The following is a 27,858-nucleotide window of genomic DNA, read 5'->3' on the forward strand; positions in this document are numbered from 1 at the left end:
TTTATACATAAAAGAATATAAATTGTATGTAAGATTTTTTTTAATTTTGCATTTTTTGTTTAATTTAAAAACCTTAAAAATAAAACAAAAATTAAGTTTTTGAAATAAAATTTAATATAAACAAAATATTTTTAATTATTGATAATAAATTAATAGCATTAAAACTAAAACAATGAAATGAAATATAATATAAAATATTTTTTAGTAAGAAAATACAAATTTAAAAATTCTAAATTTTATTCAATATAATAATGGAATTAAATAAAGTATGTCAATATTAAAAAATATATACATATATTTTAATGCAAAATGAAATATCAAATAAATTTCAAGAAAAAATATATAAAAATAATATACAAAACGTAAATTAATAATAATAAATTCAAAGATTTCAAATTGTAAAAAAAATAAATATATGTATGCATTAATGTAGAAAAAATCACAAAAAAAAAATTATAAGAAAATAATATTAAAAAAGTCAAGAATAAAAGTAAAAAAATATGTACAGTAGGGAAAAAATTTTAAATTTAAAAAAAATAAATACAATATACATACATATAAATGTTATTTTAAAGTAAAAAACTTACGAAAAATTAATTTAAAAATTTAAAATAGAAAATAGAAAATAAAGTAATTCAAAACTGAAAACATCAAACTAATTGAAAAAATTAAAAAAAACAAATAAAATATTAAAACAACAAAATAAAAAAAAAAACAATACAAAGAAGTTAAATAAAAAAATTATTCAAAATATTTATGTATGTAGAAAAATAAACTATTTTAAAAACTGTACAACAGAAAATTAGTTGAAAATATATAAATCATGTAAATAAGACAAGTAAAACAAGAAAAAAACTTAATTTCATGTAAAGTGAATTGTCACACAGTTTTATAAATAATTTTATTACAGTGCTTTTTATTTCAAATAATATAATATAGTTCATTTAACCTAAATAACAATTGTAGGCTTTTCAAACTACTAATACAGCTAGCTAATATAGTCTAAATATGCTACATTTACACACAAACCGAAGGTATATATGTACATATAAGTATAATGGAACTTCCAAGCACGCAAATAATAGTAATTTGGAAAATAATTTCAGCTAAAAAACAGTTCAATTCGCTTTAATTCAATTTGCCAAAAGAGATTCGAAAATAAAATTTAATGAATGCAGAGAATATATAAGTCTATTAGCATTATAGCAGTATTTATATAAAAATTTATATACGATCCTTGTATGTATGAAGGAATATTTCTTTTATGAATGAATATTTCTTTGTATGTTTGAATATTGCTTGCTTAGTTTGTTTGAAAAATGTTTTTGCGTGTTTGCATATCTCTATATAAAGTATGATGTATGAGAGAACGTTTTTTAATTAAAAATATGGAATTGAAAAATGCCAAAAAATACTAACGGCTTTCAAAATCTAAAGCCAAACATGAATGCTTTCAACGCCGCAGCGGCTGCGCGGTTGACCAGTCTATGGAAATATGATTGCATATTTTGTTTAATACAAATGTTGTTGCTGTTTTTTCTATAGTTTTTTTTTAATTTTTTTCTATGATTTGTTCTCTTTTTCCTGTACCTAAGTTTATCACAGAGCTCGTTTAGGCTGGGTACATATTGGTGCTTCTTTTTGTTTTTATTTTATTTTTTCAATACAAAAGCCTTTTACGAACTTCACAACTAACGTTTGTTTGCGTACGCGCGCGTCTGTGTCTGTATATATATAAATTACTGCGTAAAGAAATCTTAGTTTTGTCTTTTACTCAGTTTTTTTGTTGTAATTCTCGCATTCGGGGGAAAAATTAAAAACAATAAACTACATACATACATTTATATTTCCTTTGTACCCTATATTTTTTTTAAATATCCTGAACTGTTACAAGTGCAAATAAAGTTTCGCTGCTCCGTCACTTACACATGCTCACTTTCTAACTTGACTGGGGCGTTTTTTGATTTCAACCACATCATCGCATTATTATCGTCTTCACACGTCCGCTGCATGATAAAGACACGCCCTGCCGATATATTGATGGAAAAATGCTAATATGCTGGTTGATTGTGTTGGTTGGATGATGTTTCTTGGACTTGACGGTGAATCGTCTCTTTGGTAAATTATTGATTCGCATCACGTCTGAAAGTGAGAGTAAGGAAAATGTGAAATAACAAATTTACTTAAAAACGGCATATGTATGTATGTGAAGTAAATTTTATTTAGGCTAAAAAGTAAGTAAGTAAGAGCAACAAAACTTCGGTCTGTTCGAAAACTTTAAACAAAAGATGTAAAAAGTTAATTTCGATTACACAGAAGCACTAATACCATACACAAATAAAAAAGTTTCCATAAAAAAATTTGATTTTCATTCAATAGTTTGTATGACGGCTATATGATATAGTCTTCCGATCTGAACAATTTGTTCGGAGATAGTAGCGTAGCCTTGGAAAATATTCTATGCCAGATTTCATGAAGACAACTTATCAAATAAAAATGTTTTCCATACAAGAACTTGTATTCGGTCAGTGAGTTTGTATGGTAGCTATATGATATAGTCTTCCGACCTGAACAATATATTCGAAGATTGTAGAATTGACTTGAAAAATAATCCATGCCAAAATTGGTGAAGATATCTTGTCAAATAAAAAAGCTTTTCATACAAGAACTGGATTTTGATCGATTAGTTTGTATGGCAGCTATATGATATAGTCTTCTGATCTGAACAATTTGTTTGGAGATTGTAGCATTGCTTTAAAAAATAATATATGTAAAATTTTGTGAAGACATCTTGTCAAATAAAAAAGTTTTTCATACAAGAACTTGATTTTGACCGAATAGTTTGTATGAGAGTTATAAGCTATAGTAGTCTGATCTGAACAATATATTCGAAAATTGTAGCATTGTCTTGAAAAATAATCCATGCCAAATTTCGTGAAGATATCTTATCAAATAAAAAAGTTTTTCATACAAGAACTTGATTTTGATCGATTAGTTTGTATGGCAGCTATATGATATAGTGGTCCGATATAGGCGATTCCAAGAAATGAGCAGCTTCTTGAGGAAAATAGAATGTGTGAAAATTTTCAGAACGATATCTGAAAAGGTGAGGGAGTAATTCACGTATATACAGACAGGCGGACATGGTTTAATCGACACATCTCGACACGTCGATCATCTCCATATACTTTATAGGGTCTCCGGCGTTTTCTTCTGCTTGTTATAAATTTCGTAAGAAACAAAAACTCAGGGTATGAAAATGAAAACAGTCGTGTTCTACATATTTGCTTTTTCGAAGAAATAAATTTTGCTCTAAGCGTCCTTAAGAAAAATGATTTATAGACTTACGACTCCCACAATTAAACAGTTTTTAAAGATTAATGCAACAACAACAACTTGCTTTATAAAAATACTTCATTTAAAACTTACCGTAGATAGCGAAGTTTCTTGCACTTTATAGGCCTGTCGTTGATAATTGACCAGCTTGGCTTTGTTAATCGGTGCGCCTGCGCGACGAGAAGAAACATATAAACATGTAAAATTAAAATCAGAAAATATGGCTTAATAAAGTAATTTTATAAAACAAACAAACCATATATATTATTTTCTTATTTATTTGATTGGAACACTAACCAATATAGCTGAGTAGCACCGGCAGGAATATAAGTCCGTGAGCAGCGCCGATCAGCACAATACCCAAATACATGCGGAAATAGAATACTTGGAATATTTGACTTTTGGCAAAAGCCAAAACTAAAATGCCACCGAATTTCGTTAAAGTAATACCGGAGAAGATCGAACTGCCCATTTTTGTTAGACAATCTGCGGCGCGCTTCTCACGTGTGCTCTCCATTGAAATCGAGAAACTATGCACCAAATGTGAACAAAACTCCACCGATATGCCAACAGCCATCACAAGATTCACCAGCGACACAGCATTCAATGATATATTCCAATAGTACATGATACCGCCCAAATTGATAACAATCATTGTGATCGTGATCACCACCACTAGCGATGAGTGTATATCGAAACCCATTAGTACGAATGTAACAATAAAGATGGCGAGTACGGAAATGCCCATGCTTTGCAAAGTATCTGGCCACATGGTTAAATACTGTTCGTAGAATACATAAAAGACTGAATAGGGAAATACTTCAATGTCGAGCGTTTGCTCAAATGGCACACCCTGTGACATTAAACGTCCGCGCAGCATATGCGTTATATTCGCGGAGATTTTACGTGCAGCGCGTAGTGATTCATAGTAATCGGCTGATGTCTTCAATATCGAATGGTATGCCATAAATGAGGTTGCTTCGACGGTCGAGAGATTTGTACTTGGATTCGTTTTATACTGTACAGCATTGCCGTAGGCAGCATGACCGGCTTTGGCGCAGCTATCGTCGGGATTGTCGCGCAAGAAGAATGTTAGATATTTGCCGAAATCATGCGCAGTTGGTCGTTGTCGATCGGTTTTATCAATTTCGCAGCTGTCACATTCAGTCTCTGAAAATGTAAAGAAAGCGCATAAGTAACGGTTAAATGATGTATTAGTGTATGGTATATAGAAAAAAATATATGTACCATATACTCTATACTTAATTTATATAAAATATATACTATATACATATGTAATAACTTTATTTACTATACACAGGGTGGCATGCCAATTTTTTCATTAAAAAAAGTTAAAAATTAAAATTTCAATTAAACAACAAAAAAGTTAACATCGGTTGCACCAAATACTCGTCACAACCGCAATGACTCCTTATCGTTCGTACGACAGTCGGGTCTACGTAACCGGAACGAACCTGGATTTTTATCCGGCCAAGGACTGTCAACTCGGCAGAATACTGGCACTACCACAATAACAACAACAATTCCTTATAAGAACTCTGATTCGGTCAGTCTGTATGTCTTTGGAGATGGCATCATTGTCTTAGGCAACAACCCATGCCAAATATCGTTAAGATAAATCGTCAAATGAAATGGTTTTCCATACAAGCACTTATTACCGAACGTTCAGTTTGTAGGATACCTATATGCTATGGTGGTCCGAAATCGAAGGTTTCGTCAAATGAGCAGATTCATAGGAAGAAAAGAGCGTGTGCAAATTTTCAGATCGATAACTCAAAATCTAAGTGACCTGTTCATGAATATACAGGCAGATGGACGCACGGAAAGGCGGATATCATATATTTTGCATTACATTTTAAATTGAAAGCGTACAAAATACAGCCTGTGCAAGAACTGAAGCTGCTTGACCTTCCCAAGCTTTTGAAAGGTTCCAAGAAGATCCGAAGTTTTCGAGCCGAACTTTGTTCAGCAATGATCAATGGGTATCTAAACCAACAAAATTGTCGCATTTGGGACGAAGAGCAATCTGAAGAGATTCAAGAGCTGCCATTTCATCCAGAAAAAACACCGACTTGGTGTGGTTTGTGGGCCGGTGGAATCATCGATTCATATTTCTTCAAAAATGATGCCGGTGAGAACGTAACCGTCAATAACGTTATCGAGCCATGATAGCTGACTACTTGATGCCTGAAATTGAAGTTCGTGATCTCAGCGACATTCATCAACAAGATGGCGCCACTTCCATCTTCGCATCACTCAATGGATTTATTGAGAAAACACTTTGGTGAGCAGATAATTTCTCGTTTCGGGTCGGTCGATTGGCCATCAAGCTCATGTGATATCACACCATTAGGCTTTTTTCTGTGAGGATATGTAAAGTCTAAAGTCTATGCGGACAATCCCGCTTCGATTCAGGAGCAAAACATTACTCGTATGTGTGCCATTCGCCAGTTACCAGTCGAAATGCTCGAACGATTCATCGAAAATTGGACTCAACGGATAGACCATCTGAGAAGTAGCCGCGGCCAAAATTTGAAAGAGATAATCTTCAGAAAATAAATATCTTCAAAAAAGAATATTCTTTGGAATGAAAATAAGCATTCCTCATAAAATTTGAAGTTTCTGCGTTTTATAAAATATTACCTAACCTAAATGATAATACGATCAAACTACTTACTTTGATGTGGACAAAAGTCGCCAGTTTGAGGATAATATTTACAGCAACTTGACGATTGACTCCAATCGAAGTAGTCATCGATCCAACTGGATGCAGGACGTGCAATGTACGTCACATTGCCGCGACGACTGGCCAAATAGATTTGTGTCAACACGCTGTCATCATTACAATACTTCCCGGAACAAACAAGATCTTGATGGAATGTTTTGGAGAAATCCAAACCAGATTTTAATACAAAATACACTGGTGGACCAATACTTAAATACTTGTTGAGCGCTTGGAAATAGTGTAGTACAAAACTGTCTTGCGGCATCGACAACTCCTGATCCAAACCGATATCAATGCGTGGCGCAATAGCAACACTGCTGCACAGCCAACCGAAGAATACGATCATAACCACCACACGCATAGTCTTTTGCATTAGGAACGGTACATAAACACTCTTGAAGAATTTGTATAATAAGCCCTCAGTGTGAGGTAAGGCATCACTCTTCTTGCCGCGTATAAAACAGAAGATATCCAAACGATTTTCAGCTTGACGCTTAGTGTCCAGTGTTAGTAAACTAACAAAGCATGTGATTTGCAGTATGAAATCGAAGAGCAAAGCCATGCCGGCGTACAATGCGAAAGCTCTCACCGCAGGCATATCCGAAAGACCACCTAGGAAGAAGCAACAGCTTTCACTGACCGAAGTCAGCAGCATAGAAGGACCAACACGTCCCAATATACGACCAATATGATCCTCGTGCGTTTCATCGGCGCGACGTGCATCACGCTGATACGTTTGCACCAATATGAAGATGTTATCCACGCCTACGGCCAGCACCAGGAAAGGTATAACTTCGACGATTATAAGTGTTGCGGGCACACCAATATAACCGAATACGCCAACTGAAGAGACCACAGAGGCCAATACAATAATCACGCCACCAACACCTAAAGTGATTTTACTGTCGATTAGCGCGCGACGCACCTCCTGCACGTGACCCAAAGATATCGCAATATACGCAAACATAATTAAATAGGAGACGAGTATGGTCATAACATCGGATTGTGATTCACGATTTAGTTCGTCCTCAATCGAGCGCTCCGAGGTGAATGCAATGTCCATGTGTTTGCCCATGCGCGTCCTCGTGTAGTTCAACATAAACTCTACATAACGTTTTTCCCACTCCAATGCCGGACCCAATTTGGACTTGTCGTGATAATTATTCACCAGGAAGGTGAGTATGATGGCATTTGCGCGTTCGAATTTCGTATCGCCCGACAACTGTTCACCGTGTGGCAGGAAGCCACCTAAAGCTACAGCTGGATCCACTGGTCCGCCATACGGTGCCAGACAGAGATATGGGTTACCCATACACTGATACAAGCCATCCAAGTAGGTGACCTGTGTTGGAAATTAAATAAGATGTATATTTATATTTTATAAAAAATTGTATTATGCGCTTGCTCACCTCGAAATTGCCATCCTCGTCGGTTTCATTCAAACGCTCCAAATCGTTACCGAAATAACCCCAAATGGATTGTACAATGCAATTGGACACATCCTTTTTGTCGGTACTATCACCGGACAAGGGCGCAAAGCAAATATCCTCCAAAACTGTGCCATTACCGTTTCTTCCTAAATTCATGATGTCTTCCTGGAGCTCTAGGACTTGTGTGAGAAAGGCTTTGTCGAAAACTGGACCAAAATGTATTGGACCGTTAGATGTGTTGTGTACGATATCAGGTAAATCGACAGCGTGGATGATTATCTGTAAAAATAAAGTAGCGAATGAAAAATATTTTAAAGGGCTCTGTTCAGAAGTAAAAAATATACCCAAATTTTATTATTTAACATAAAAAAATTTAATTTCATTTTCTTTTTTAATTTTTCAGCATACATATTTTTATTTCAGCATGATTAAGAGGAAATGCTGTAAAAAACTGACCTTTCTAAAAATTGCCTACATTTCGGCGCCAATGAATTAGCCGTTGCCTACATTTAGGTGAGTTCAAATTCGAAAACAGTCTTTACATAATCAACGACAAATTTGAATATAAAAGCAAAAGAAGTAAACTTAACTTTCACTGTAAAAAAATGCTGCCTACATTTAGGCGCCAAAAAATAAAAATAAATTTTAACCAAACTCTTTATAAAAATTTCCCAGGTACACTCACCTGCTCTATACGATAGAACGGCTGAAATTGCGAATCGTAAAATTCACGTTCAATACGCGATTTCGATTGCGGTGATGCCCACAGCTGTACCGGATCGGTTGTGATGTGTAAGAATTTAATGCCATAACCCATGGCTATGACAAAACAAATGCCACCAACTAGTGTCATTTTCGGGCGACGTGCGAAGAATTTGCCCCAAGTGGTGAAAAACGTTTCCAGACATTTCTCGGTCTTAGCGCCGAGATTTTCAAAATAACCAGTCTCAAATTCATCGAGCGGACCCTGCGCGCCATCGACTTCGTTTTCATCGTCTATAAAAAGCAGAAAGTAATACAAATTTACATAAAAATATTACGTAATTTCTTTTGTGAAATGATTTAAAAAAAAATAACGAACTGTTAAAAAATTTGCACAAACAGAGAAGAAGCGTTGTAGTGAGTTATTAGAAGCTTTTGAATATTATGAAGAAATATATTTGAAGTAAGAGTATGCAATTCAGATGTTAGTAGATGTTAGGTTATGTGAAAAGCGTTTGCTGCGCTTTACAACTACTAAAGTTGTGCAAGTGTTGTAGTTTAGATGTTTGCACATAGAGTTTGGAGAGGGTAATTTTTATTTTGTTAAGTCACAGATTTAATTTTAATATTAGAAAACATTTATTAGCAGCAAAGGGAATTATATTACACTTTTTTTGAATTTAATTTTTTTTATTGAAATTTTTAATTATTTTTTAGACATGCAGAGGTGAGCGTAGCTTTAATCCTCGGATATAATTTTTATTTTTAACTTAAAAAGTTTGCTCAGTTATGTTTTTTTAAATTGAACCCAGTTTGCTTTAAAAATAAAAATTTTATTTGTTTACATTTAATAATATTTTTTATTATCATCTTTTTATAATATTATAAAGAAAAACTTTTTTTGTAATAATTTTTTTTTTTAATTTTTTGTTTAATTTCTTATTTTTTTATATTTGTTTTTATTTATTCGATTATATTAGAAAACATTTATTAACGGCAAAGTGAATTATATTATAATTTTTTATTTTTTTTTTTTCAGAAATTTTTAATTATTTTTTATACATGTAGAGGTGAGCTTAGCTTTAATTTATATATTATTTTTTTTTAAGTTTGCTCAATTATGTTTTTTTTTAATTAATCCTCATTTGCTTAAAAACTTGTTTATTATTCAGTTTAAATATAGAAATGTTTTTTTTATTTGTTAAAATTTTATTTTATTTTTTATCACTTTTTTAATATTTATTATAGTGAAATTTTTTTAAATTCTTTATAATGATTTTTTTTTTACTTTTTGTTTAATTTTTAAATTTTTTAAATTTGTTTTTGTTTATTATAATTTTTTTGAGTAAATTATATTTATTTATTTAACATTTTTACGATCACTTATTTTCAGAAGGTACAGTTAGTCATAAAACTTTTTCCACCTTTTAAAGTTTTTTTATATTTTTGAGCATAGCTTTAATGCACTAATATTATATTTTTTAATTTAAAAAAGTTGCTTAATTATGTTATTTTAAATTAAACCCTGTTTGCTTCAAAATTCAATATTTTTTGTTTTTTATTTAGCTTAAGAAAATAGCGCAATTATTTAATTTAAAATTAATATTAATAATATTTGTTAACATTTTATTTATTTTTTATCACTTTTTTATAATATATTTTATTTAATACGATTTTTTTAACCTTTTTTTAATTTATAAATTTTTATATTGTTTTTTTTTTATTATTATAATTTTTTTAAGTCACTAAACCTTTTTTAATGTCATTGGTTATCAATCATTGGTTTCAGTTAGTGATAATTTTTTCACTTTTTAAATTTATTTTATATTTTTTTTAAAACTTTTTTATTACGTATTATATTTATTTATATTGTATAATTTTTTTTTAATCTTTGTGTTTGTAAAAGAAGTTACTTTAATTTAAAAACAATGAACCTTTTGGTTTTTTTAAGTTTTTTTTTATTATGTGTTATATTTATTTTTATATTTTTTTAATTTTATTTAATAATGGAATTTGTAAAAAAGCTATTATAGTTAGTTGTCATAAAAAGTGTTTACTTTCGTGAACAATGCTAAGCTCTCATAAAATTTAATGAAAGTTTGTATTAAAAAAATCACTAATATATTATTAGGCATACCAGAATTTTTTAAATTTTGAATCGCAATTATATTACTTATTTCATATTTTTTGAGGTTGTATTCTTTTTTTAACTCCAGTAAGTAAGTGTGATTCCTATTTACTACATATTTTTTATCTCAAAACTATTTTATAATTAAAATTAGCTTAAAAATTTTTATTTTAAAAATCACTAATATATTATTACAAGATTGATTTTTTTTTCATTTTTAATCGCAGTTATATCATTTATTCTATATATTTTTTTTAACTTTAGAAATAAAATGTAACTTTATTTATATATTTTTTTAACTCAAAACCATTTTTAATTAAAATTTGTTTAAACATTTTTATTTAAAAAATCACTTAATAATATTAAACACATTCCAGAATTTTTTTGTTAATTTTTAATCGCAGTTTTATTATTTATTTTATATTTTTAGGGTTATATACTTTTTAACTTCAGTAGTAAAGTGTCATTCATGTTTACTATTTTTTTGTTTAACTCAAAACCATTTTTTTTGTTTTCAAAGCGTATAATGCTTAGTTGTTATAAACACAATTTTTAAGACTTTTTTTATACTTTTTATATTTTTTTAAACAGTAAACAAATTTTTAAAATAAATATTTCTTTAATTTGTATTAAAATGTGTTTTTTATGAATTTTAATGTTTTTAATGCTACTTATTATCAAAAAACCACAACAATTACTTATTTAAACAAAATTTTACACTCCTAGCCAAGAAATTTTTTTTAAAGGTTTTAAAATTTTTTTCCAATTAGTTTATTCGTTTTTTGACAATCATTAGCATTGAAAAATATTAAAATTTATATAAAAACATTATAATACCAATTAAAAAAATATATGTATTTAAAAAATTAAAAAAAAGCATATAAAGGAAAAAAATAAATTACTAATATATTTTTACACATATCAGAAAAACTTACAAAAATGGTCTATGTATGTATGTAACATAATTATAACTTCAAAACAGTTATTTTTTAACTCGAAACATTATCAAAAACACAAATTATTAGCTATTTAAACACAAATCTTATATTTTTTGAGGTTATGCATTTTTTTGTTAGCTGCAAAAGAAATTTGTTTTTTATTTTAATTTTTTAAATATATATTTTTTTTGTAAAAAGCTTAATAGCATTTTTATTGATTATTTATAATGTTTCACAAATATTTTTTTCACTAGTTGATTTAAAATTTATTGTCACAGTTTTACTATACATATTTTTCTATATAAGCACGAATAAGTCTTTTTTAAGTGCTCAAAAGTTTACTTGTTAATTTCGGAATTTTTAATATTTTTTTTTTTTTGTTTGATACTCGCGAAATAATTTTTTATGCATAAAAAAATATTTTTATCACTTTACCAAACATTTTTGAAAATTAAGCGTTTTGCGAAATTATCGCCTTTCAACCTTTAATTTATTTTCAGAGTAAATAGCTTCAAGACAAATCCTGTCGATATTTTTCCTTTTTTCCTTTAAATCATAAATTGAACACAGTGCAAGTTAGATATATCGACAATCAACGTAACGGCATTCATTACAAATAAGTGCTTATTTGATGCAGCTAAGAGAGAACAACTCATATAATAAATATTTACGAATATGCAGCAATGAAACACATCGTTAGCATCACTAACTGATTTACAGTTATTAACGAAGCTACAGTTGACTGAAATGACAACTTAAATGAAAATAAAGCCAATTAGAACACACATACACAATCGCACACATATATGTATGTATATACATACATATATATGCCTAAAATAAAGTTTAGAATATATAGATGAAGAGCAGCAGACACATATTTACAAAAAAAAAGGCAAACAGAATTTGGTTGAGCATGATTTTGTTCACATTTTCTACGACACTAAATTTCAAGACTTTCAAAAAATTTCAACATACTGCCCATTTTCGATTGTAGTGGGGAATCCTCCTCGGGTGCGAACTCGTTACTCATTTGTCCAGTAAAACGGTTGTTTATTGTGGCGCTACATAGGCCACTATCCAAACCTTCACCTACTATAAACAGCCAATGCAATAATAATAATAATAATAAGAAGATCATACGAGATATTAGTAAATAAAAAATGTATAAATTAACGGGAAAAAACAACAATGCAATTGAAAATATTTTTTATGAAAATAATTAGTCTATGGCAAACTCCGCGATGAGTTAATTATATATTGTAATATTTTTATTTATGGATGAAATGAAAGCACCAAAAGCCAATTTATTGAAATATTTACAACAGGAAATAAATTTTGAAAAATTAGTTTATTTTTTTATGAAAACTGTTTGTGGATTTTCTAAAGAAACTGTGTTACAAAATAAGGCCAATTTTAAGTAGTAATCTTAAAAGCTCATTAAAAAATGTCTACCTATAAGAAACTATCAACAGTCAGCTATCACGAATAAGTCCCCTGTAAGCTTGCTTTTTGGTAAAAAAAAAATAACTTGTTCTAAAAAATTCTTAAAAAGTTAAAAAACAATTCAAAAATATATTTAATATATATTTAACATATTTCTTACTACTGCTGCTCAACCTTAATTCAAAGAAATGTCGAGTACAGTTCGAAATTATATTTTAAATATGTAATAAATAGTTGACCCAGTAGTAAAAAAATATATAAAATGTATTTTCGAACTGTTTTCGGCATTTTTTGAGTTAACCAACCTACACATGTAGCTACCTCCATACATTTTTTGAGTAAAACTAACCAAAACTACTTTTAGGACGCTTTTACAAATCAGCGACAGTTGGACGTTTGCAATGACATTTATAAAGTACACCATTTTGGGACAAATTCAATATTCTACGCATATTATATTTGAATGTCATTAAAAAAAAATTGTATAGCAACTTTTCATAGCAATATTTTCTAACAACTTTTTTATAGTACTGTTTTGTTTATAAATTTTAATTATTAAAAAATGTATTATTTCTATGCCAACTAGAGTAGCGCTCTTAAAACAGACGAGTCCATATAACTATAATTTGAAGAAATTAAAATTTTTTACTTGGAAAATTCTAGAAAACACAAAATTTTTATAGCAACTTTTTATAGCAACTTTTTTATAGCAACATTTTTATAAAAAAATTTAGTTATATTTTTGTTCTCTATGCCAGCAATAATTAGCCTTCATAAAATAGATGAGTCTGTGTAACCATATCAAAAGCGAATTTGAACTGATCGACGAACTATGCCATTAAAAATACCGTCCATCAAATAGACGAGTCTGTGTAACCATATCCAAAGCAAATTTGAACTGATCGACGAACTATGCCATTAAAAATACCCTCCATCAAATAGACGAGTCCGTGTAACAATATCGAAAACGAATATAAACTGATCGATGACCTACATATTACAAAACCAGAACTGGATATATGCAGATTCGATTGTAACCTTAAAATTTAGGTTTAGCGTTCTTAAAACAGACGGGCCTATGTAACCAAATCGAAAGCCAATTTGAACTCGTCACAACAGAATTTCTCTAAAGAGATAAAGAAATGTTTTAAAGTGTCGCAAAAAAACCTATTATATACATATATGCCTTTATAACCTCAAAATTTATCCTTTAAAATAAATTAAGAATTTAATATCGAATAGTTCTAAAAATATAACAGTTTAAACACTAACATATACCATGTATAACAGCAGTGCAACTGAGAAAAGTATTTTAACTACAAAATATCTGAATATCAATTTATGCGCTTTACTCTTCTACCAGAATATGAATTTATACTCCTTTCCGTCTACGCTGTTTCAAATTAAAAAATATTTATCAGCACATTCCAAAGTATTGTAGGCATGTAATTGTAGGCATGAAAAATGTATGGACTTCCGTTACTGACAATCTCTGGTAATATTATCTATAAAAACTCATTAAAAATTTGGTTGGAAAACAAATTACCCACGTAACAGTATAGAAAAAAATATGAAAATTTATAAAAACTGCATGCAGTACCCACAAAAGTTGTTATTACTTCTTCCATGCCACGCTTGATGAGAAACCCCTGATCACTAAATGCATGCTGGCATTTTATGCCCTCATACATATAGATTTGCCTAACAAATAACTTACGTTCACTGCGTTTGGAAGGAAACAGGCACACGCCCATGAGAAAGAGCAGTGCGCCTACGAAAAAGACAACAGTCATTATCACGGCGAATGCATCGAGACCGGCTATTTTAAAGGGTTCCGGACGTGGTGGCTCCGGCACGGGTACCGGGCAAGAAGCCTCACAGTCGCTGCAACCACAGGCGGGAGTTTTATCCTGTGGAAAAGTATGTTCTCGATATATTATGTTGTATGAAAAAGGCATTAGAGCGGCAACTTACATTCAATTTCTCATTGCATGGCGTGGTTTTCGAATTCAATGGCGTGTAGCCTTGTGAGGCTGAGCTATTTTCATGTTGTATGTAGTTAATTTGAAACGGTACATATGGATTGGATTCCTGATCGCCCATAAAGCCAAACCATTTTGTTGGACTGCAACGTGCTGCCATGTAGCTGCCACACATTAAATCGAAAGCTTTCTGACCGGTCGATGGCACTGAGACCTGTGGACGAAGGAAAATGTAAAATTGTTATAAATGGCCTAAGAAATGTTTAACAATAAGCATAATTTTAGATTATTCCACATTGTAAATGTTTTAAATTACAATGCCTGCTTTTCATTTTCAATATTATTTAACTGTTTATGCATAAATATTTTTTTTTAATTTGTTTTTAATTATTAGTCATTTAAATTGACTTGCGGTCTATTGAAATGTGAACTTAGCACCTTTGGTTTATATTATATTAGACTTTATACTGGGTCAGTTTGCTTAGCGCTGGAAGCTGGCTTTGATGCTTCGGTAGTATTTTGCTTGAACAAGTTGACAACAGTTGTCGAGAAAAGTTTTAAATCAAACCAAAAGCAAAAAAAAACGCTGCCTCAATGTGTATATTATGTAAACTAAATCCAAAAACGTAATCGGCTAACGGTTTGCATACAATGAAAAACGTTTTACTGGTTCTTTCAAGATAAGTTGCTTGATAAAAAAAACCTTCAATTCGAATTAAGGTTACTTAATAAGGAAAACAGTTTTTTATTAGCAAATTTCTTTTGACTTTCATCGGTCAGTTTGTATGACAGCTATATGCTATAGTTGACCGATTTGAATAATATATTCGCAGATTGTAGCATTGTCTTTGGCAATAATCCATACCAAATTTGGTGAGAATATCTTGTCAAATAAAAAAGTTTTCCATACAAGGGCTTGTATTTGATAGTTCAAATTGTATGGCAGCTATATGCTATAGTGTTCCGATATCGGCGGTTTCGACAAATGAGCAGATTCTTGGAGAAAAAAGAACGTATGTAAATTTTCAAAGCGATATCTTAACAACTGAGCACTAGTGCGCGTATATACAGACAGCTCATCGACTCAGCTCGTCATCACTGATCACTTCAGTATGTATGTACATATATGGTTTATAGGGCCTCCGACATTTCCTGCTGGATGTTACTAACTTCACGATAAGTTCAATATAACCTGTATATATGTACATATATCCACTTGAAGTCAATGCAAGAAATTATGTCGTATAATCGCTTGGTATTGTTGTATCGCCAGAAAACATTTACCAAATAATTTGAGAAATCTTGCCGAGCTAACTTTCGCTTAGCTTCTACTCCTCCTCTACCAATATTTTAGTTTCTCCAGTTGTTTGTTCGATTCGCCACTCTCCAATTTTTGATGAATCGTCAAGAGCTAGTATAACCTTGCGATTAATAGTCAGACGAAGGTAATAGAAAAGTTATATAAGCCCGTCTTAGAATCACATCGCAGCTTGAATATCAGTACCAATTCAAAAAAAAACTTCCTAGCGGCTACAATATTATAACGGCAAGCCATTTCAAACTTCCGAATCTATTTGTAACACAAAACAGTTTTTCATTGTTTACAACAGAAGTTCAATTTACAGAAAAATACTTTGTATGATAGTTTTATACTATGTGTCTATTAAAATTCAGTTTTGCAAACAAACGCGGTTATAGACGAAACAAAGCTAGTTAGTTACACTTTTAATTTTGCGACCCACTCTAATGTACATATAAAATAATTATGCATGTTGACATGTCCAAGTAATTCAAAACAGTTACATATTTATATATTCTGTCGCAGCAAGATCGCTTAGGACGTATGTACACACAGAAAAAAATATACATATGTATACATGTAATCATCTACCCGTATTTAATAACATTTTATATAATTCACAACGAGCTACATCCAATATTGACGGTAATTTCACATGTGTGTATTTATAAACACGTCATGTTGTTAAACTATACCAGGAATATTATTTTCACTTATTAGAAAAGCTCGGCCCAGACGTAAATAATATGTAAGAACATAACTAAAAAAAGAGTGTAAAGACTTTCATCGCATTTCTTGTTCTTAACTGTGATGTAATACAAACATTTGTTGGTATATGCACAAAATCCCTTATGCAAGTATGTAGCTGTGTGATTGTTATAATTAAGGTTTGTTTGTTTACGAGATAAACATAGATTTTCGCGGCTACAAGCAAATGTCTGTGACTGTCACTGAAAACGAAATAGGACACCAATAGCGGCAAATGACTAAAAGTAATTACTCATTTAAGCACAATAACGCTTTAAACGACGTGAAGAATCGATGCACTTATCACACAGGTATGCTTTTCGTGAAACAAAATCAGGACAAAGAAATATTGAAAAACAGCCATCTTGAGCCAATTGAATTTTTATTAATGAAAAGTTAGAAATATACATATATAAAAAAATATTTGAAAAAATTAAAAACAAAAATAAGTGAAAAAATAAAACAATACCAAAAAAAAAACAAATTTTACAGAAGTATAAAAAAAGAAATATTTTAAGAAAAAAATGTTTGAAATAAGAAAAATTACATTTGATAAGATAAAAAAAAAATATTTAAACAATTAAAAAAGAATACAAAAAAATATTTAGAAAAAGAAATAAAAACATTAAAAAAAGGAAAAAATAAATGTATTTGAAGCAATAAAGAAATACATTTGATAAAATAAAATAAATATTAAAAAAATAAAAAAAATTAAAAAATATATATGTATTAGAAACAATAAAAATACATTTCATAAAATAAAATAAACATTTAAAAATTTTTAAATAAAAAAAATATTTAGAAAAGAAATAAAAAAATAATATAAAAAAAATTTAAAAAAGAAAAAATTATATATTTGAAGAAAAACTATCTTAAAGGCTGATAAGAAAAGAAGCTATCAGCAGTCAGCTATCACCTAAGTATGACAAGTACTCATTACTCCTCCTTGCTTAAGTTAAGTTAGGTTAGGTTCCTTGCTTGCTTTCTTAAAAAGATTCAACTTGCTCGAAAAAAAAATCAAAAATATATTACATATTATTTACTACTGGGTCAACAATTTATTACAGCTCGATCTTATTTCGAAAACAGTTCGAAAATATATTTTGTATATTTTTTACTACAGGATCGAGAATTTATTGCTACTTGACCTACACATATACATACATACATACATATGTAATTTTTACTAAAATCAGAATAGTAACGGCTCACGCTGAAAACAAAGGAGATTTATAAAGAGTGTTTTCGGAATTAAAAAAAGTTGCTAATAAAATAAAAAAATTAAATAAAAAACAAAAAAAAATAACTAAACAATAAAATAAAAAACAAAAAAAATACTAAAAAATAAAATAAAAAACAAAAAAAAAACAATACTAAATAATAAAAAATAAATAATAAAATAAAAAAAAATAAAAATAAAATAAAAATAAAAAAAATAAAAAGAAAAGGAAAAAAAGAAAAATATAAAAAAGAAAACCGATTGAAGTAGGCACAAGTGGCAATTAGAACAAAAAATACAAAAATAATAATAAAGATTGAACCATGGTTTCCACCGTAGATATTATAGATATAGATATTTGAAAATAAAAACAAATTATTTAAAGATATAAATCTGATTATGAATCTATAATAAATGTTTACAAATTACAAAATCCCTTGCTATTTTGTTAATATTATTGGATATATTTTTTATCCCTATTCAGTGAAAAGTTATACGGTTTCAGTTTTATTTAAAATTAGTTTTCGAAAATTTGCAAAATAAAACAGACACAGAAAAATTGTGGCTACTTAGGCAAAAATCTCCACTATATCTTCGCTTAAATCTATCATAGAGTTGAAAAATCGGAAAAAAATTTTCAGACTTAAAATATGTAGTATAATTTGTATGCCAAATTTGTTTAGAAAAATTTTTTCTACACTCAACGTTAGCACAAACAATTATTGTATAAACCATTAGTAGTGTGAAATTGTAACAAAAAACTATATACATACATATGTATGTATGTATGTAAGTAAATAGATTTTAGAACTTACCTGTGAACATGATTTATATGTGTTATTCATATAAGCAGAAGTGATGTGTAAATCCAATGCAGTAGCATAAGCTTTACCTAGAAAAATAGTTATGCGTTTAAGTACAATAGTACAATTAGCATAGGCACAAACACAACTGCCATGTAGTGTTTTAACTTACCAGCCGCTGAGATGCTACTTTGCGCAATCTTCAAGAACTCCGATTGCTTGGTCGAACAGGTTAAGTCACATAAATGACGCACAAGGTTTGCCATACACGAAGGGCAGCGCTCGAGAAAATTCGCAGCCAATTTGATATTCTCGTTAAGTATGGAAATCTGAAAAGAATTAAAAACAAATATTTATTGTTATATATATAATTGAAATGGCAAATATTATGTGTGAGTTATCGCTTTATTTACTTGATCGCTATCACAGCAAAATTCAGTGGCGCCACCTTCCAGCAAATGGCTGCATCGTTGTTTCATCAATTCCAATCCATTGGCAGGCATTACCTTAGCGGTGCCATTGTAAACGCAATATTGTTTATGTCCCATAACGGGATCAACATTGCAGACGCCATACCACACGCAGTCCTGCAAAACAAAAAAAATATTTAATGAGTAATTATAGATATGTCTGTATGTATGTGTATTGTGCAAACAATATGATTAATCAGTACGTTATGTGCATTACTAGGTTTTCAGAACAGTTTAGTAATCAAATACATATATGTGTATATCTAGTAAATTTTAATGTTATTGTGAACAATATAAGCAGCGCTTGGCAAAAATATAAACACAGGCAAACAGTTGATCATTTTTATACCCTGAACGGTGTATATTAATTTTCCTACGATGTTTATAACTCTATAAGGAAACGTATACCTCTAAATAATCAGCGTGACGAGCTAAGTTTATTTAACCGAGTCCGTCTGTGTGTATATACACGAATTAGTCCCCTAGTTTTTGAGATATCGATCTGAAATTTTGCACTCGTATTTTTCTCATCAAGAAGCTGCTCATTTGTAAAAACACCCGATATCGAACCAGTTAGAGATATAGCTGCCATACAAACTGATCAATCAAAATGAAGTCTTTGTATGGAAAACTTTTTTGTTTGCCGAGGTATCTTCACGAAATTTCGCATGCATTATTATCCAAGACAACGTTACAAAGTCTTAAAAAATTGATCCGATCGGTGCACTATAGCATATAGCTGCCATACAAATTGACCAATTCAAATCATGCCTTTGTACTAAAAACGTTTATATTTAAAGAACATTACATAGTCTCTAAAATATTAAGAAACAATATTATTCAACACATTTCTGAGAATAGTATAATGTAATTAATGCAAATTACAACTGCCTTCAAACGTACACGCACACTCGTGACTCACTCAAATTACTTGATAAAAAGATTCACGTTTCGACAGTTAACTATTACACCTGTGCGCTGCTTTGAGCTTTGTTCTGCTTCCTTTGACAAGCGTAAATAATGAACGTAACTTACATACATATGTATGTATGTATAAATAATCAACTGACACTTGAACCTAACCTGACCTATCAAGTATGACAGTTAGGAAATTATTCGCATCAATGTTATATATTTCATAAATTTTTTTAATTAAATATTCAGAATAAATTTATTCAACACTATCATCAATGCACTCAATTTAAGAAAAATTGTATAGAAAATATACAAACGCATCAGCGTGTGAGCATAGCTACGTAAGAGTAGCATAAAGTGCACACACAGCCTATACATAACGGTATATTTGTATTAAAACAGCGGTTTATGGAGTATATGAACATATGTGTGTGTGTTTGCATAAGTAGATCGATCAATTTTTCAAATAAAAGTAAAAAGCTGGTGGAGAAATGGCATTCAAGTAATGGCAGCACGAGAAAAAGTGATCTGTAGCTAATGAAGAGAACAACACACTGGTATACATGTGTGTATATGTACATACATACAGCTATACTAGCATACTCGGTGCTACAGGCCACTTACTATGGTATTTGAAAACGAACAAAGTCGGAATCAAAGTTCAAAATTTTAAATAAGTTATAAAATGAAAGTAGCCGCATTGTAGTCGTACGAGGGCTGCTTTTCTTTTTCGATAATGACAAAATAACTGGTTGGATTACGTATGTATATAACTTTTTGAAGAGATATCTTCATGAATTTTGGAATGTATTTTTGGAAGGCAACATTACAATCTCCAAATAAATTGTTCAGATCGGACTACTATAACACATTGCAAACCAAAAGATATCTTGATATTTAGCATAGATTATAGGTCAAGGAAACGCCACTATCTCAGAACATATGGTTCACATCTGACCACAATAGCATATATGTACATAGCTGTCACACAAACCGACTGATGAAAAATCACAATTCTCACAACAGTCGGTTCTTCGCACCGGAATTAACTCGGATTTTATCCGGCTGTTATTTCGGAAATGTAACCCCATTTAGATCGGTGTTTTAGTTTAAGTTTGACGTCACTGGCAGCAGGGTTGCTCCGTATCCTTCTAACTCGTGCTGGCATTGAGTCCAACCCGGGCCCGGAGGAATTTTTCTGCTGCGTTTGCGCCAAAACGCTCCATTCCAACTCCACCTCGGTCAGGTATAATACATGCAATGGATGGAGCCATCTTAAGAACTGCTCCGGCCTTAAGACACAAAGGGAGTGGACCACAAGTTAGGTGGTCCATGGTGCCAACGCGCTACAGCGTCCTTAGCCTCTACGGATGTGCAACCTGCACATACTGTCAGGGTACAGCTATCCGGTCAAGCGGTGTCAAGCTCGAAATGTTTAATACATACATCCCCCCAGTTACATGTTGCCCTACAGGATATCACCCGAATATACAAGCGCTACTTCGTGGTGAAAACCGTTTGGTACTAGGCGACTTTAACAAGCACCACAATCTTTGGCATTCCTGCCTGTCAAACGATCGTAGGGGATTTAGCTGACGGAAGGAATAGACGATTCGGCATTAAGCACAATGATTGGAGCGGCAACATGTAGAATGTTCCGGCCGCATGGCAAACATTAGCAAAATGAGATTTGCACCGCAGTGTTACCCGCGATTTATTGGACTAAAAAAGTAACAAGTAAGGAAGGGCTAAGTTCGGGTGTCACCGAACATTTTGTACCTCGCATGATAAAGTGATAATCGAGATTTCATTATACGTCATTTACATATTTTTCAAATACCGTATTTTTGTAAAGTTTTATGCCGCTATCATCATTGGTTCCTAAAGTATATATGTACATATATACTCGTATTATACAGAAAAGGCATCAGATAGAATTCAAAATAGCGTTATATTGGAAGAGGGCGTGGTTGTGAACCGATTTCACCCATATTTCGTACATGTCATCAGAGTGTTAAGAAAATATTATATACCGAATTTCGTTGAAATCGGTCTAGTAGTTCCTGAGATATGGTTTTTGGTCCATAAGTGGGCGAGGCCACGCCCATTTTCAGTTTTTAAAAAAAGCAGCTTCCTTCTGCAATTTCTTCCGTAAAATTTAGTGTTTCTGACGTTTTTTGTTAGTCGGTTAACGCACTTTTAGTGATTTTCAACATAACCTTTGTATGGGAGGTGGGCGTGGTTATTATCCGATTTCCTCCATTTTTGAACTGTATATGGGAATGCCTGAAGAAAACGACTCTGTAGAGTTTGGTAGACATAGCTATAGTAGTTTCCGAGATATGTACAAAAAACTTTGTAGGGGGCGGGGCCACGCCCACTTTTCCAAAAAAATTGCTTCCAAATATGCCCCTCCCTAATGCGATCCTCTGTGCCAAATTTCACTTTAATATCTTTATTTATGGCTTAGTTATGACACTTTATAGGTTTTCGGTTTCCGCCATTTTGTGGGCGTGGCAGTGGGCCGATTTTGCCCATCTTCGAACTTAATCTTCTTATGGAGCCAAGGAATACGTGTACCAAGTTTCATCATGATATCTCAATTTTTACTCAAGTTACAGCTTACACGGACGGACGGTCGGACAGACGGACGGACGGACAGACAGACATCCGGATTTCAACACTACTCGTCACCCTGATCACTTTGGTATATATAACCCTATATCTGACTCTTTTAGTTTTAGGACTTACAAACAACCGTTATGTGAACAAAACTATAATACTCTCCTTAGCAACATTGTTGCGAGAGTATAAAAATAATCACTATTCACATTTTCAGAAGCAAAATAACTTAAATTTAAGCATCGGAAAGATCAATTTACGAAATTTTTTGAATGTCAGAACGGGAGAGCTTATTGTTTTGCATATCGTGACGTACCCGGTAAATAACATTGCTGGACTTATTGTTTTCAGCGTAAAAAAGGCTTCTTGTTCTCGTCACACGCAAAAAACTCACGTACAAGAAGTGCCCAGGTGAAAGCCAGCTACTTTTAAAGTTTGTCCTTGACTTTTATTTATTTCCATAGAGAAACCCACTTTTAAAGGAAATTGTAGGCTTTTGAACTGAAAAAGATAAGTTTGTGGGCATTATAGGGATTCTAGGTATCAATACCATCTATCCTTTAGCCCCTCCAATAAGGATGGCGACTTGGACGATGTGCCGTTTTAACTGTATGATACGTAACCTATTGCCGTTGCAGAGTCTGGGCGCGTCCAGATTACACATCAGTATGACAGGCACACTAACTTTGAGTTTCAACTTTTGTGAGGGTGCCCGGGTCACCGGTCGAGGGAATTAAAGAACTCTACAGGGTATATATTGTAGTTTTCTGATGACATATATATATATATATTTTTTTATATATATTTCATATATATATGTATATTTCATAAACATACATATGCAAATAAACAAATGTATCTTAAATTGCAGTTGTAATTATTTTAAAGCAAATTTTTTTACTTTCGATAAAAATGATTTTTTCGATGCATTGATATTTTTATTCGTTTCGATGCATCATATCGAATAAAATATCGATATTTTTTTGTAAACCATAACCCTAGTTTAAATTTAATGTTTTTTTAAAAATTACTAAGGGTCAAGATCTATAATTTATAAGTGTAAACTACTTATGATTATATTAACGATCAGTATAAAGAGTGCTGTAAAAATATACGTATACTCAATAATATTGCTCAATGCATTCATACAATGTGGTAAACAAAATTGCTTTATTTTCTTATATGCTTATCCGACATTTTTAATCAGAAACCACGAGTTTAATGTTCCAACAGATTACATTTGTATGAGTAATGATTCTTAAAACAGGATCTACGTCACCCAACACGATACCAATTTACACATCTGAAGGTTTACATGCATAAAACATAGTTATGAGATTGTGTTTGCTCAAAAAAAAAGCTGGAAAATGTTTTCTTATAAATAAATGTGAAACGAAACCGTAAGTATACATATATTTTTTTTTCAATTTTAAGCATAGATAAATATTTTAAATGAAGCTGAATTTATTTCCCAGCCTAGTTGTGTACATTATTCAGTAGTCAGATTCAAATTCATGCGTAAATAAACTTTTATTATTTATTTCTTCACAGCAGAACTGCTGACAGAAATCTTTAAATCGGATCTCGCATTTGCATTGTAAAAATTTAGGAGATCGAAATGAAAGAATTGCAAATCACTAGATTTACCTTAACTCGAGCGGGCATTTGCTGACGACACATTTTTAGTTCAACTTAACAGTGGACAGAAATATGATAATTTTTTTATCCTCTGCCAACTCAAGCATAGTTTTGTAACCAATTTTCAAAAAAATCGACTATTCAGCGAAATAACCAGCTCGAAACTTTAATAAACGATACAAGGAATAACAGATTTTTTTGCCAATCGTGTTGTTGAAAAGATGGCACGTTTTGCTTTAAAATTTTTTTGACTTTGATAATATTCTTTATTGGCTAATAAATGCAAATTAATGCAAAAATGTTGGTTCACAACAAAAGTTTTTAAGGACTGAATTTTGATCGATCCATTTGTATGGCTGCTATATGCAATAATGATCCTAACTGAACAATTTGTTTGGAGATTATCCCTTTGCTGTGGACAATAATCCATACCCAATTTCCATTGAGGAACTCGTTCTCTTATATACGGACAGACAGACGAAAATTGCTAAATCGAATTAGCTCGGCAGTCTAATCATTTCTATATATGTATATATTTTTGGGGTCTCGGACGTTTCCTTCCGGGTGTTACAAACTTCGCAAAGTTTATATACCCTGTAAAAGTGAGCATTAGTCGAAATAGAGATCAAATTATCAACCTACAAAAATAACTAACATGCATGTATAAAGATTTTAAAGCCTAACTAGGCAATGAGTACTTCTTTGTAACAAATTTTTTCATATTAAATCATATCATATCATAAATCAATAATCACAATTATATTGCAATATAAACACGATTGCTTTTTCTTTGTGATTTTTATTAAAGTTACATTCTCTTCTTTCACGCAAAAGATAAGATTCATTGATTGCGCCATATGCTTTCTTATATTGTAGGCATAAAAACTTCAGACATTTTTCCTTATAGCGAGAGATAACGAAATGCATGCTGTAATGCACATATATCGTTTAAAAATCTGTTTTTAATTTACTTCGATATTATTTTGCAATTCACTCCATGCTCCATAACCTTTAAAGACAAAACAAAAAGAAATTGCGGACATTTTTCGTTCTGTCGAGAGATAACGGAACAGATTACACAAATCGTTTAAAAATCGTTGTCCGAGCATTTTTTATTTAATTTACTACGATAGTCTGTTTCAAATTGTGACAAATGTAATTATAACGGGTAGCGCAAAAGTCAGAAGATGATCAGAAGATGTTATAAATTTTGCAATTGACCACTAATGTCAGTTCTGTTTTGACATTTGTGTAATAAACATATGCGAAATACACGTAAATAAACAATGGTACGCTACACTGCGTGCCACAACCGATATGCTGAAGGATGCATTTTCCGTGCGCCCAATCTTCCGTTTTGGCGATTTGCACTGGCCAGCTAGATCGCCTGTTTTGACCGCTCCCGACTTCTTTTTGTGGGGCTTTTTGAAGTCGCGGATTTATGTCAACAAGCTTCAGACTCTTCCATAAAAAGAGCTCAAATGACAATCAATTGTGGTGGCGGCCATTTGCATGATATCATATTCTCGACTTGATGTAAAAAAATTTAAAAGACCAATAAAAATAATCCACAAGCAGAATCAAAGTTTTCCATTTTTTAAAAAAGTTTTTCATTTTCCAAAAAAAACATCGGAAGGTAATTTTTGCGTCACCTGTTATACATATGTATATGCTATTTATCCAAATATTCTTATGTAAAGATTATAGACAGGCAATTTTTGCTTAACCAAGACCCTATATATAGGTATGGTATATCAAATTCAGTCAGTATGAAGAAATGTGATTATTGTAGTTATTTCATTTGTATAATGCTATAAAAGATTATACTATATAAAAATTTTTTTCTTCATCCCTTTCTTTATCACTTAGTTTTGCCCTCTAATTATATATTGTCATAATTATGTGTATATCATAATAATCATTGTAATTAACTAGATAAAAGAATTATGTCTAAACTCTCAATTTAATTATTAGCCCACAGCACTTTGATATACCTCAATTTGTCAATAAATAAAAAAAACAAAGATGATATCAGCACAATTTAGGTAGTGTTTCCTTTTTGCATTAAATCCCATATGATAATAAAAATTACACGCTCTATTAGCCGTGATAATGTAATCATGGAAGCCATTTTCCGAGCCATTTATAATAAACAACTAAAACCTTAAAAAAAAACGTAATGTACACAGTTTGGCTATATAGAAAAACAACATTTAATGCATATTCGCATTTGTATACCTATTATTCATATAAATTTAGTCATATCTGCAGAAATATCGCACTTAGTTTCGAAATTGCAAACACTGCTAATTGGACAGTTTAAAGTTTAAACAAGTTTTATCTATTATGGCATATTTTCATCTATATATAAGAATGTTCGTGTATTATTAAATTACAATGTACTTATGTATGTGTACTCACCTGCAAGCTACTAGCGAAAAGATTTGTCAATACAGCAAAAAATATAAGGTGATGAAACCTTTGCATACGAAAGCTGTGCTGCGGACTACGCTGTTTTGTTTGCGCCATCGTAATTTTCAGCCCGAATGTTTTTGTTTTATAACACGGAGTGTCCGCCGGTCTTCCACACGGCAGCAAAACTCCGCGAAAACTAGTATCGTCTCAATATAATAGTCGAATCAGTGATATTTTAACTGCTCTTTTTTGGATGCAGCGGAGGTCAGCACAATATATGAAATGCATACAAATTCCATTAACTATATATGCCCGCACATACAGAAATATGTTTACACACTCTCGGCAGCGCCCTGTCGTTAACACACAAACAAGATTATGTTAGTATACAATGCTTAATTTAATATAAGTTGTTGGAATACTATATGGCTAAATCTTGTCCGTCTATAATTTTTCTAAAAGCCAAACGTTTGTGTTTTCTATATATTTGTAAAATCTTTTGTATCGAAATGAAATTTATTGTTTGTCCATGAAAATTTCAACTGCGAAAAATTACTTGCACAAATCGATATTTAGCAGCGGCTCGCTGTTGATTGAATTTGCGTAGCACTTATTAAATACCCAATTTAATTGGCTTCTTTAAGCTTTCACAGATTTGTCCAAAAATATTCTTTTAGTATTTTTCACTTTCAAATTTTTTCCCAAAGCATTTTGCAATATAATTGGGAAATAAAATCACAAATATTACTGACTTCGCGATTATGAAGCAAAGAGCAGATAATAACCGAATCGTTTGCTTTTATCATCAGAAATATTTATTGTGAACGTATTCACCACACTACTTTTCTGATTGGCTGAATAATTCAAATGTCAAAGTATAAGCGTTGCCACACCAATTTTAATTTGATAAATTTAATCATGTGAATGGTACCCGTTGTACGACGTGTTATGCGTGTTAATGCGTCACGCCCGGAACACATAGAACGCGACAGACTGCAAGCGACATCTGTCAAATATGAAA

The 27,858-nt window shown here is 31.2% G+C and overlaps 1 protein-coding gene across 3 annotated transcripts; it reads right to left on the reverse strand.

Moving 5' to 3' along the window:
- Positions 1–860: 860 nt before the first annotated feature.
- Positions 861–27,625, reverse strand: LOC120767380 (NPC intracellular cholesterol transporter 1). 3 transcript variants are annotated; one of them, XM_040093370.1, is made up of 14 exons: positions 27,459–27,625; positions 26,844–27,190; positions 19,191–19,364; positions 18,950–19,106; positions 18,790–18,866; positions 14,701–14,922; positions 14,444–14,636; positions 12,259–12,375; positions 8,198–8,508; positions 7,492–7,791; positions 6,035–7,424; positions 3,634–4,506; positions 3,430–3,506; positions 861–2,142 (listed from the first exon to the last, which is right to left on the reverse strand). In XM_040093370.1, the coding sequence occupies exons 2-14, from the start codon at positions 26,949–26,951 to the stop codon at positions 2,137–2,139; spliced, it is 4,005 nt and encodes a 1,334-aa protein (XP_039949304.1). In that variant the 5' UTR covers positions 26,952–27,190; positions 27,459–27,625; the 3' UTR covers positions 861–2,136. The 3 variants fall into 3 exon arrangements, with proteins under 3 accessions (XP_039949304.1, XP_039949303.1, XP_039949305.1); XM_040093369.1 differs by having other exon boundaries at positions 27,394–27,625; XM_040093371.1 differs by lacking the exon at positions 12,259–12,375 and having other exon boundaries at positions 27,394–27,625.
- Positions 27,626–27,858: the final 233 nt, after the last annotated feature.

The sequence above is a fragment of the Bactrocera tryoni genome, chromosome 2, assembly GCF_016617805.1.
Source record: "Bactrocera tryoni isolate S06 chromosome 2, CSIRO_BtryS06_freeze2, whole genome shotgun sequence".
Lineage (NCBI taxonomy): Eukaryota > Metazoa > Arthropoda > Insecta > Diptera > Tephritidae > Bactrocera > Bactrocera tryoni.